The sequence below is a fragment of the Gymnoscopelus braueri genome (genome assembly GCF_963280865.1).
Source record: "Gymnoscopelus braueri genome assembly, chromosome: 9".
Taxonomy (NCBI): Eukaryota; Metazoa; Chordata; class Actinopteri; order Myctophiformes; family Myctophidae; genus Gymnoscopelus; species Gymnoscopelus braueri.
In genome coordinates, this window is record NC_137610.1 from 28852320 (window position 1) to 28865775 (window position 13456).

General features: G+C 41.4%; 1 protein-coding gene across 1 annotated transcript in view; it reads right to left on the reverse strand.

Annotated features, from left to right (window-relative positions):
• plxnb2b (plexin b2b) overlaps positions 1–13456 on the reverse strand; it is a 224437-nt gene that overhangs the window by 12732 nt on the left and 198249 nt on the right. Inside the window, exons 31-35 of the mRNA XM_080437931.1 lie at positions 13139–13295; positions 9745–9845; positions 6464–6548; positions 2557–2708; positions 496–656 (exon numbers count right to left, since the gene is read on the reverse strand). Of these exons, the coding sequence (XP_080294057.1) occupies positions 496–656; positions 2557–2708; positions 6464–6548; positions 9745–9845; positions 13139–13295 (656 nt within the window). The remainder of the gene's footprint in view (positions 1–495; positions 657–2556; positions 2709–6463; positions 6549–9744; positions 9846–13138; positions 13296–13456) is intronic.

The following is a 13456-nucleotide window of genomic DNA, read 5'->3' on the forward strand; positions in this document are numbered from 1 at the left end:
CGTGTGTGTGTGTGTATGTGTGTGACTGCTAGAGGGGAAGGTGTGAGAGAAAGTGAAAGTCCTCTGATTCTCTAAATACAAAGAAATTAAGAAATTTCGATGACGGACTGTGTGTGTGTGTGTGTGTGTGTGTGTGTGTGTGTGTGTGTGTGTGTGTGTGTGTGTGTGTGTGTGTGTGTGTGTGTGTGTGTGTGTGTGTGTGTGTGTGCGCGCGCACACACACACAGTTTTGTTTTGTTTATTCATAAGGGACAAATACAGTCAAACTTTGACAAGCAGAAGCGGTAGTGTACACAGCTATTTTTTAACCCTAGTCCCTGAGTGGTTTGCATGTGTGTGTGTGTGTGTGTGTGTGTGTGTGTGTGTGTGTGTGTGTGTGTGTGTGTGTGTGTGTGTGTGTGTGTGTGTGTGTGTGTGTGTGTGTGTGTGTGTGTGTGTGTGTGTGTGTGTGTGCGAGCGTGCGTGCCTATGTGTGCCTATGTCTGCATTATATACCTATTTGTCTTCCAGATGTGGATACACTCCTCGTCCACATTGTCGTGTTTCAGTGCCTGCTCATCCAGGAAGTCAAAGAAGTATTTGACAGCGGGCGGTACGACCGCCCCGGAGCACAGCACACTGCGAAAGAAGTCATCCACGAACTGCTGCAGTGTTCCCTGGAGGGGGCCAAACACACACACACACACATACACACACGTTTGTATTACAATACTTGTGAGGACATCACATCGATTAAAGCAAACTACAATCTCACGACTGTCCTAATGTGCAATTTGTGAAACCGTGTGAAGGGAGCCCCCCCCCCACACACACACACACACACACTGGCGCTGTTTCCTAAACAATTAACACAATATGTAAAAATACGATTTTTTTCATCATATTGTTCCTGCTGTTCTACATACTGCCTTGAGGCTTTAACCCATTAAGACCTGAAGCCGATTCTACAAATGTCTTCTATATCCCAACAGTATTCTGAAAAATTGATGTTTCTATGTCAGTGGTGCTAAAAAAAATCATGTCAAGGACCCCCAAAATTATATGTGTTTGGTCGCGGACCCCCATCTTTTTCCAGGGACCCCCAGAAGCAAAGATTTGAGTTAAAAATGTTCGCTTTTTCAAAAATGGCAGATCTACAAGCTCATAGCGCGGCATTCGGTGCCGGGCTATGAGCTTGTATATCTGCTATTTTTGAATAGCCAAAGTGTAAAATAATGCTTTTTAGCTCAAATGAAAAAGTGACACAGATGCGTTCCAGGTCTTAAAGGGTTAAACCTTTGCTTTTATGAAATATCCGAGACCACTAAGGTTTTATGGAAGATGCTTCTGAACATATTGCTAGCTTGACCACTTCAAATGCTCTGATCTTAAAATATTAACAGAAAGTAGCTAATCTACAAGCTCTCAATGCATTGAGAGCTTATCGACTATTTTCGCTTCGCAACATGCTTCCATAGAATCCATAGAATAGAATTATATGGAATCCAAATGACGGAAATCAGTCACAGCGACTTACTTTGATGGTAAAATAAAATATTATTTTACCATTTTAACAGTAGCTGTAATGCCGAAAATCTACAAACTCAGGAATCTTTTCCTCAATAAGAAACTCCCCAAATCTTTTTTGAACCAAAACAATCATTTCCTTTGTGAGGAGGACCAGGAAAATGGTCCTAACAATGTGTTTCTCAAATTCTATAATACTTGTGGGCATTTGGCGCTCAAAATAAAGTGATTCAAAGCACACACACACACACACACACACACACACACACACACACACACACACACACACACACACACACACACACACACACACACACACACACACACACACACACACACACACACACACACACACACACACACACACACACACACACACACACACACAAACACACACACACACACAGACACCCTGTCAGACAGGGAGGGCAGAGACGAAGCGCATTGCCAAAAGCATGGAGTCAAGCTCAAACATTTCTCATTAGCACACAATGTGGGGGTATATTTTTCAGCCTAGGGAGTAAAGAGGGCACACGCTGCTGCTCCTAATTCCAGCCGAAATAATATATTGTCTAATTTATACTCCACCGCAAGACAGCGTCACCTGCTGTAAAGATCAGCTCTTTTTTTGGCAAGTGCAACGGGGGTATAAATTGAGCTCAAAAGTCTGCCCTTGTGGCATATCTTGCATCTGGCACGCAGTCCAAAATCTATAGGAGCAATCGTTCTGTGGGAAACCTTGTATCTCCAAAACGGTTAACTTTTTTATTATTATTAAAACTTTTTGTTTTTTAAATAGTGAAAATACAGTAGTCAGCTATTTTCACTGCTTTTGCTCGACACTTTTGCATGATGAAGTAGGGCATTCAGTTATGAAAAAAACACAAAAAGGTTGAAATATGGAGTTAAAAGGTTTCTACCCGACAGCCGCGATTACGTTCGTGTGATTTACAAACCCTTGCAGGCCAGCCGGCGAAGACAAATTTGCCCGGAGCCGATAAATAAGGGATTTAATCATAACTGCGCCCGTGTCGTCATCCGCTTGTATACCTTGACAGAGAGCAGGCGGGTGAGGTAAATCTCCGTGATGGCCTTGGTCATGGACTTGTCCTTCATGCTGCCTCTCTTGGACTTGAGCTCGTCCAGCTCGTCCGCCGGCCGCACCAGATGAAACACCTTATCGTCTTCCAGCAGGGCGTTCCCTACAGACAAAAAACATATTAATGCAGTGTTAATTTTGACAGCAAATTTTGATGTAGTTTTAGTCATAGTCTTTTGAATACAATTCTTTCTTCTTTTAGTCACATTTTGGTCATCTGAAATGTTTTACTTTTAGTCTAGTTTTAGGCGACTAGATACCATAAGATTTTAGTCGACTAAATCTACAGTTGGTTTAATCGACTAAAATGTATTTTTGGCGGGCCGTGATGCTGTTGCAATACATTATTTATATTTAGCTGCATGCCGTAAAAAGAGTCGATCTACAAGCTCACAACGCGTCGCAGCGTGACACGTTGCGAGCTTGTAGATCATCTATTTCCGGAGTGTGACACCCACGTGTAACAAAGCATAAAATGACTTGACTTAATAGTTCGACTGGATCGCTTCTCCATTAGTCCCTCCCTAAGATTTCCGGGGACCCCCAGGGGTCCTTGGGGGGGTTCCAGGGGGTCCCCAGCAAAATGTGTTAATATAGCATCACAGTAATTTTAACCACTTTAACCTATACTTTGTCTTTGGATATTAAAAAATAGCAGATCTACAAGCTCATAGTGTGGCACTGAGTGCAACAACTTGAACCCTATAGCATCCCCATTCTGGGCATGTCATAATAGGCAAACATTTGATGAATATAGCCGATCTACAAGTTCACAATGTGTTGTGCAACACAACTCGTGAGCTTGTAGATCAGGGGTATTCAACTCGATTAGGCAGGGGGCCACAATTGTAAAATGACTTGAAGTCAGGGGCCATGTTTGTGGTTAACCGTTTGTTGTGTGTGCTATAGCAAGGATTCACAAACTTTTCAGGCCGTGAACCCCCAAAAAGAATCATATTTGAACTGGGGACCCCCCACACTGACAAGCACTTGGAATTGTAGGAGTTGAGTTGATTGATTTAGTTTGACTCGGTTCCACAGATAAATACGTTGTGAAAATAGCCGATCTACAAGCTCACAACACCTCGCATTGCTAGTCCTTTATAGTGCACAGGCTTTGATTGGAATATTGAGAAAATAGGAAGTAGATATGTCAGTGTGTCCCTGACATGGAAGCGTCTTTGTGAGAAGAAAAGTGGAAGCAGGCTGGCAAGGTGAAGGTTATTTTTGTAATGTTTTTGAGCATCCGACTGATAAGGGCACAAGCTCTAATAATGATCTAATGATCAGTTCAGACCATCATTCAGCTCAGGACACTATTGAGGATGAATGAATCATACTGTAATGACGTAGTGCAATGTCAAGCTGAACTACTTGAAACCTACATTATTCTGAAATAATGAGAAGTAAACAACATTTCTGGCTGTTTTGTTTCTTTGTACCATGAAAAGGTATTATATGACGTGAGCTGCTTGAAACATTTTGATCCAAGTGATTTTCTTATGGGTGATTTTTTAGTTTATACTGGAGTAAAATATATTTCAAGTAAGATATCTGTACCTTTACTATGGTTTTTATATATATATATTTTATATACGCTATTTATTTCTCCATGTTTAACGTGTAAGGCAGAATTGGGCAGAAATCATGAAGCAGTTGCAATTTGTAACATGGCTGCTTGACAGCTACAATCGCAGAGAATATATATATACCGTAATTTCCGGACTATAAAGCGCACCTGAATATAAGCCGCACCAGCCAAATTTTGGGAAAAACCCAAATGTGTACATATACAAGCCGCACTGGACTATAATCCGCAGGTGTAAAATCCATAGATTTAGAAGGTCCCCTAGTGGCCGTTAGCTGTAAAAATCCATAGATTAGCCGCACCGTTGTATAGGCCGCAGGGTTCAAAGCATGGGAAAAAAGTAGAAGCTTATAGTCCGGAAAATACGGTATAATATTTATAATATATATTAGTTTTTTCCCCTATTGTTTTAGCTTTTGTTTTGGTCTTCTCCATAATATACTCACAAAAGATTACATTTACCCACATTTGGGTTCCTGTAGCAGTGTCTTGACTGCAAATGTAGTACTGGTGGGTGTTAATTTGGGCCCTGAGTAAGTCACTAACATTCCTCCATTCTAAATAGTAGCCTAGTATACATTTTATTCTTATCGGTTAATGGTTGATTAATGGTTGATTAACCATTAATGGTTGATTAACCATTAACAAGTTTTGATTAACGCTTATGAAAAACATTCAAAATGGTCATCCTGTACAACGAACCATCCAATAATAATTTGTTATTGGATTTATTATTACACTGGAATATGGAATGTGTTCCAGGGGCCAAATGAAAGCTCCGCTGGGGCCGGGTGTGGCCCGCGGGCCGCCAGTTGAATATCACTGTTGTAGATTGTCTATTTTCGGCGAAAAGATTTGGTGTAGAGGGGAAAGAGGAGGGGGTCTAGTATAGACCCCTGGGGGACTCCAGTCAACTAAGTGCATAGGGTGCTTTCAACCTGGGGTTCCTATTTTGAGTATGTCATTAAAAGGCATGCATTTTCCAGAAGTTTCTAACATTATTTCTGAGTATAAAGTAGGGCTTAAGTAGTTAATTATCCTAATGATAAATATTTCCATACTCTAAAAAGAAATATTAAGTCAAGCTATCTTCACAAAATTTAGAAAAAAAGGATAAAAGAAGACCGCGAGGTGCTCCCAAACCGAATTTAAATCAAACACGGTGAATATGAAAGTGGAAATGTTTAAAACAACAGGCTATTTTCAAGTGTACACAAATGAAAAGCGGTGGATATGAAAGAAAAAAAAAGATGAAGAAAACCTGCACTTTATTACAAGCGGATGCTCAAAGTGCGAGCGTGATACATAAAACAAGAGGTATTAGCATGTCAAATGAGATTGGGGATGTTGACAAAAGCACTGGGGGGAAGACAGGGAAACTACTGAGTTTACATCTCGTCTACTCTGTGCTCACTTTTTCCCCTCAATTAAAAGGTTTGTGTGCGCGTGCGCACACGTGCGTGCATGTGTGTGTGCGTGTGTGCGTGGGAATAAACCTACAAAGGATTCAAATATTTGATTGTTTTTTACTCTTATTCTTATTATTTATTTAAAATGTAATAATAGCCAATTCGTGGGATGCTTGCAACAAAATAATTTCACCCACTCTTTCACACGCCTGGTGTAAACTTGTCACAGTAAAATGCCAATAGAAGTGAACACTTTTGTACCTTAATGCCTAATCTCACGTACACATGCTAATGTGGACCTGAACACCTCACCTTACAGTATGTCTAACCTCATGACATGTACCTACTGTACTTGCTGGTCTATGCCAGTGGTTCTCAACCTGTGGGTCGGGGGTCCCCACATGATTGGGGGGGGGTGTAAAAATATGATTATTTTGGGATCGTCGCGGGCCGTAAAAGGTTGAGAACCACTGGTCTATGCTATGGTACGTATATGCAGATACCTTAAATTTTTGCCTCCCCTTGACATGTTTTTCTTTACTGTTAAATTTTTCTCCTTGCAACCCCCTCACCCTCATCTTTTCTTTCTCTTTCTGAAAACAACAGACATTATGGAGTTTGCACAAAAACGAATTGCACCCACTTCTTTACACCTGTAAACCTGCGATGTGACAATAAAGTCAGCTGATTCTGAATAACAACATTAACCTTAACAAAATAGTGAAAATGGTCGACCTACAAGCTCTCAATTCTATAAGAGCTTGTAGATCGCCTATTAGCTTTTTTTTCGCTATCCGTCAAAGGACCAAGTATATAGGGGCTTCAGTGGTTAAAGTTGCAAGAAACATAAACGTAACGTACTCTCTTCGTGGTTTTCCTGGTGTTGGTCGTAGTTCTGTTGAGTGTGGAGCTTTTTGGACAGCACCAGTGTGGCATTGTCCCGCACCTGAAAGACATGGGACATGAGGTCATATTTATGCAACACACGCACACACCATCATTTGTCATCATCAGAAAAGCCCATGATCCACCTTTTTTCCCACACATTTTGCTAGCCTAGGATGGCTCAGGGTAGAAGACAGGGTTAAACAATAAAAAATGGGATTGGCTTTCCAAATAGTCTTTGCCCTCAATGCCCTCATATCTGACTAAATACCTCCAAAACATTAGCGACACCCACAGCCACAATACTAAAGGGAGCATAAACAACGATCTGGTAACACCCACTTATAGAACAAACATGGGTAAATACTCCTTCTACCAGGCGCGCGGGAAGTCCTTAATACCTAGGGGGGCTGTGCGTCGGGGGGGAGTCACAAAATCACAAATCACAAAAATCACACAAATCACACAAATCACAAAAATCACAAAATCACCAAAAAAAAATGTTTTGTGATTTTTTGGGGGTTTTCTGTGTTTTTCCCCACACAAAAAGGCAGAAAGACAGTGCAAACACCAGGTTGAAGTTCATCCATGACCGTAACAGACTGCTATGATCCATAAAATATATATATATTATAAAAAATAAAATAAAATATTTTTTTTTTTTTTTTTTTCTTCCCATCACCAGGGGGGCTGCTCCCATCACCAGGGGGGCTGCAGCCCCCATAGCCCCCCCCTTCCCGCGCCACTGCCTTCTACAGCCTAATGCCCTGACCCCGTCCCTTAAAACATGTGGTTCACCGTCTTCCTTTGAAACAGCCCTGAAAATTCACCTTTCAGGAGGCCAAAGGGGGAGGTAATTATCACTTCTCCCTTAGACAGGCGACCAACCACCCTTTCTTTAACCCCCCCCTTTTTTTTCCTACTCTGTACATATAGTGTTTTATATTTGTGATGATATTGAATTTTGGTGTTATGTTTTATATGTTGATGCACTGAGTACATAGGACCCCAATGGAAACAAGACCGCAAGGACTTTCTTGGTGTTATCCTTTTGACCAAGTGTTTGACTGTACTTGCATTTTTGTCTAATAAAATATTCAATCAATCAATCAGAACTCTCCATCTCACCCCTATTCAGATTTCCAGCCCGCACACAGTAAAGGGAAAATTATTCAGCTATGCTGTACTCTTGGAGATCGATGGATGCTCTAAACCCCCCCGACGGCCTCTCTACCCACTAAGCTACGGCCATATCCATGCTGCTCTTCTCTCATGCCCGCACACAAACACACAGTGCACACGCATACGCACACATGTACAAGCATGGTCTACTTTTCATATCAATAGTCATTACTGCCTCTGACGTCAACCCGTTTTCTCTGCATGTCTCAGAAACTAATTCAGAATCAATACCAATGAGTGTCCGTCCTAGCTGGGTCTTTATAGCGGGTATTTACTGGTCATTTTCTTATTGAGCCCACGAACACCGTGACTGGCACTATATTCTGACACGACCAATGAAATCTATGGCAGTGGGGCTTCTCTCCAAGAACAACGGTCAGTTGGAGAGAGAGTGTTGGAGTGTTTTCCAGTGGTGTAAACTTAAAGTAACTAAGTACATTTACTCAAGTACTGTACTTGAGTACAATTTTGAGGTATTTTTTACTTTACTGGAGTATTTCCAATTTTCTGCGCTTTTACTCCACTATATTTCAGAGGCAAATATTATACCTTTACTTTTCCACTACAAAACACTTACCGGTATTTGTTTTAGCTCCTGCTCATTTGATTTTGCTATTTTTGTCTCATCTGTTTAAGGAAATAGGTAGCTGATATAATGCACTTTTACCTTAGCGCTAGGTATACTCTTGGTTGATTGTTTTTGCAGAAAATGCACTTAAGACTTCTGGTGATTAGTAGTTTTCGTTCCCTACCTATGTTGAATGCACTTATTGTAAGTCACTTTGGATAAAAGCGTCTGCTAAATGACTGTAATGTAATGTACAAATATGAAAACTTTAGTTAGTTAATAGTTACTTTGCAGACATAAATTATTGTATTATAAAACATACATTAACCACTTTAGCCCTATTTTATACCATAGTCTAAAATAGCCAATCTACAAGCTCACAACGTGCTGTGTGAGCTTGTAGATCTGCTATTTTCAAACATTTTTGTACTTTTACTTTTGGTACTTTAAGTATATTTTGATGCCAATACTTTTGTACTTTTACTCAAGTAACATTTAGAACACAGGCCTTTTACTTGTAACAGAATATGTTTATATTGTGGCATTGCTACTTTATGAGTAAAATATCTGAGTACTTCTTCCACCACTGGTGTTTTGTGAATGACTCCTATACTGGTCCAGGAATCAATACGGTGCATTACAGAAATTAAATGGCGGTGGTGTCACTATATACCACAGAGCCTCGGGGACAATGGACCAAGTCAGTGTATTTATTATTGGACAAAAGGAATAAAGCATCCGAGACGCTCCAGTGCTTTACTCTATGGAGGTACAGTACGCCATAGCTGAATGGTTAAGAGAGCCCGCCCATGGGAAGCCAGAGGTCCCAGGTTTCATTCCAGGCCTCAGCATGTGTCGAGGTGTCCCTGAGCAAGCACTGAACCCCTACCTGCTCCCTCAACGAGGCTCTGCCCCCCCCCCCCCCCGTAGCTACCACTGCTCCCGTCACTTAGGATGAGTTAAATGGCATATAGTTGTTTGTTGTTTTGTTTGTTGGTTGTTCATTGTCTTTGATGTAAAGCGTCCTTGGGTTTATGAAAGGCGCTATATAAATTCAAGCCATTATTATTATTATTATTATCAAATGCACATGCCTCATTTCACTGTGTATGCAAATATACAGTGACAAATAACACAAAGGAGTGTGGACCATATTCTTATAATTATTACTCTGGTGGTTTTCAACCTGTGGACCGGGGGCCCACACTGGTGGCCGTGAGGATATCGCAAGTGGGCCCCCAAATAAACAAACATTTTAATGGAATACATAGGACCACAATGGAAACAAGTCCCCAGGACTTTTTTTGTGTTATCCTTTTAGCCTTAATGTGCCAGTGTGTTAATGCATTGAACTCACGTTGTAGTGTGCCAGTGTGTTAATGCATTGGTACTCACGTTGTAGTGTGCCAGTGTGTTAATGCATTGAACTCACGTTGTAGTGTGCCAGTGTGTTAATGCATTGGAACTCACGTTGTAGTGTGCCAGTGTATTAATGCATTGAACTCACGTTGTAGTGTGCCAGGGTGTTGTATCGTCTCCATCGGCCCTCCTTCTGCGACGTCACGTCCAGGTCTGCCAGGATCTGCCCGGTGTTGCCCGGTCGCCACTCTGTGGTGGAGGCGGGAACAGCAGGTCAATTCAGGTGCTTTTAACGCAGGGGTCTTCAACAAGGGGGTCCTCAAAGTTACTACAGGGGGGCCGCCAAATCTTTGTGTGATATAGTGACAGGAATGTTTTTTTTTACATTAACCACCCTAGCGTCCCTATTCTGAGGGGAACACTAGCCAAAAATAGCAGATCTACAAGCTCACAACGCCTCGCAGAGATCGGCTATTTTCAGCAAAGAGGTTTGGGGTAGGGGGAAAAAAGAGCACACCAAGTACAAGTTCTCCAAGAATTGAGGGTTTAAGTGGTTAACTGCCTGAAAATACACATTAACAGGAATCCAACACAACGCTACACATTGACAGCAGCCTACTGTCAAAAAAGTCTATGAAGCTATCTATGAAAACGTTTAATATGCGACACAATTGTATACAACATGTGGTGGGGGTCCCTGCTTCATCTCTCTCTCAGCTAGGGGGTCCTTGGCCTGAAAAACGTTGAAGACCCCTGGTTTAACGATTAACTGATTTATCACGCCGGTGACACTTAAGGGGCATAGCGGGAATTTGAAGTCGCGGCTGAAAATTGCGAGGGAGGGATGTTTGTATTTGTTTTCACAGCAGGTGCATTTGATCATTAGCGAGTTACCCATGGAGTGTGAACTGAACTGTGTCTATGCTTGTCATTTCGATTTTGTTGTCGTCATTGTGTTTTATGTCTTTTTTTATTTTTCCTAAAACCCCCCCGGGGAATTACTCTTAGCTCACACGCACAAATCTGTCTCTCACCTGTCTCTGTGCCTTTATAATTTTAGCATTGTACTTGTTATGTAATCACGTTGCCGCGGTCTATCATGGTTATGTGCTTAAAGACGAGCTGGAATGAAAAATACGTTTTACACACTTTTAGAGCATACCCGTGGTCATAATGGAGACATAATTAACAAACGATGCCAAACTAAAAAATTACAAAACAAAACAAACAACAACAACAACAACAAAGAAAACGTATAATGCCCTCGTGAATAATGATGAAACATGATTTCATTCACCTGTGAGATTCTCATTATGGAGAGACTACAAGGGCTGTTTGACAAATCTTCACACATTTGAGTACTTTTACTTTTGTACTGTGAATATATTTTGATGCTAATACTTGTGTACTTTAAGCAAAATTTCAGTACAGGACTTTTACTTTGTATTTTGTATCTTGTATTTTTCTATAGTGGTATTTAAGAAAAAAATATAAGAAAACAAATATGAAGGAAAAATCTGACTACTTCTTCCACCGCTGATTACCGCATACCACAAAATGATGTCACTGTCTGAAATTAACATAGCATACTACGACGACAGACCGCAGCTCATTACAGAGTCATGTTATTCATTCAAAAATAGCAGCCAGATTCGGGGAGGTTATCTCTCTGATTCAACTTGAAAGCGCATCGATGTCTACTTATCTAAAATTCATAAAGAAACGCAATCCAGCGGCATGTGTGGGAATATAGACCGCCTTTGATGTTGTTGCAGACTGTCTGTGCGGAGCTTTAGGCTTTCATGCCGTTTTCCCTGAGCTCTGTGATTAATGCAAGCGAGCAAAACTTTGTTTAGGGATGAGGAGGAGTCGTCGCATTGTGTTGCTGCCACTGCCTGTACCTCCTTGGCATCATTAATCTATTAAAACCGGGAACGCATCTGTGTGTCATATTTTTTTATTTCTTTGGCTATTCAAAAATAGCAGATATACAAGCTCATAGCGCGGCACCGATTCAAATCTTTGATTTTTAAAGCAAACATTTTTAACTCAAATCTTTGCTTCTGGAGATTCTACAAATGTCCTCTAAATCCTTCAGTTTTTGGAAAAAAATGATGTTTCTATATCAGTGGTTCTCAAACTTTTTCATGTCAAGGACCCACAAAAATATATGTATTTGGCCGCGGACCCCCATCTCAAAATATTTAGTTCCCGGGACTCCCATGAAGCAAAGATTTGAGTTAAACATATATTCAAATATTCACACAAAAGTTCAATATTTTTTTTAAATAGCAGATCTATGAGCTTGTATATCTGCTATTTTTGAATAGCCCAAAGAAATCTAAAAATGACACAGAAATGCGTTCCCGGTCTTAATGGGTTAATTCTTCTTGCACTCCCAAAGAGAAGCAGAGGTCATTTTTAAGTTGATCAAACAAATGCCTGTTCCCTCCGAACGCGTGCCTGTTGGGGGAGCGTGGGGGGCCGGTTCTGCAAGAACCGCTCATCCGATCGACTTTAGCAGTTCCTTGGGTCGTCAGCAAATAATACCCCGGCCAAGTGTGAAGTTGATCGGATGAGCGGATCTGGAGATAATGCAAAGGACAGATATCGTCAAACAAACGGGAGAAGGGCGCACGCCAGTATTGATGAGGTGCCTGCTGAGCTTGTTAAATAAGTCTAAAAGTAAAGAGAAAAGGCCGCACACTCATAGCCACGACGCAGGATTTGTTTAAAGAACACCAACGTTTCAAGCTGGAAAGGTCTTCTTCAGGGATTAGAAGGACAGATATCGTACACATACTACAGAGATTCCTGGAATGTATGGATAAAATAACCAATTTCATAATTCATACAAATGAACCCTAGGCTAGCATCCATATTCTGGGTACGTGAGCTTGTAAATTGGCTATTTTCGGCAAAGAGATGTGGTGTAGAGAGAAAACAGGAGGGGACCAAGCATGAGGGACTCCGGTCAACAAACGGAAGGGGGTTAAGTGGTCCGATTCATCAAACAGAAATACGTTTTAATGTCAACGCTAAAAAAGTGTTATTTGGCATTAATGAACTGTTAATTACTTAACCTTTGGCCTGAACCATCAATTATTGAGCATTCTTCTGCATGAACATGCAGTTCCACTAGAGAAGTGGTTCCCAAATTGGGGTCCGGGGACCCCTAGGGGTCCTTGAGGGGGTTCCAGGGCATCCCCAGCAAAATGACCCTTCGGCTTTAACCCTATTTTGTTGATCAACGATTAAAAAATAGGCAATCTACAAGCTCCCAACGCGTTGCAATGTGATGCGTTATGAGCTGAGACCTGTCACTGTCCAGCTGACGCTCGTTGACGCTCGTTAATGTTACTTGCATCGAAGCAATTATGTTGTGTTTCTGCATCAAATAGAACTACACGTAATCTAATATTCCATCAAAGCCAAGAACTTTTTGACACAACCCTCTCTGGTATTATATAATTATTTGTTTGAGCTGTTGGAAATAACAGCTCAAATGATAAAAAGAAGAGGGTCCAGAGCCAGCCACTCACCCAGCGTGACGCTGTCCACCTTGGGCCTCAGCGAGTAGGGCAGGTTCCTGTACACCGTCTCTATGATCTTCTCCTTCACCTGGGAGATGGTGTCACAGTTCAGCACCTTGACGGGCGTCACGTCCGGACCCTCGCCGTGCACCAGCACCTGCAGGGTCTGCAGCACACGCACACACACACACACACACACCACGTTTAGCGTTGCAACAGTCAAACTAATCGATTTAATCGGTTATAGCATTTTTTTAATTCACCGAAAAAGTTGCTTCAAATCGGGTCTGTAGAAACCAATGGCTCACGTGACAGTTCCCTTCGTCC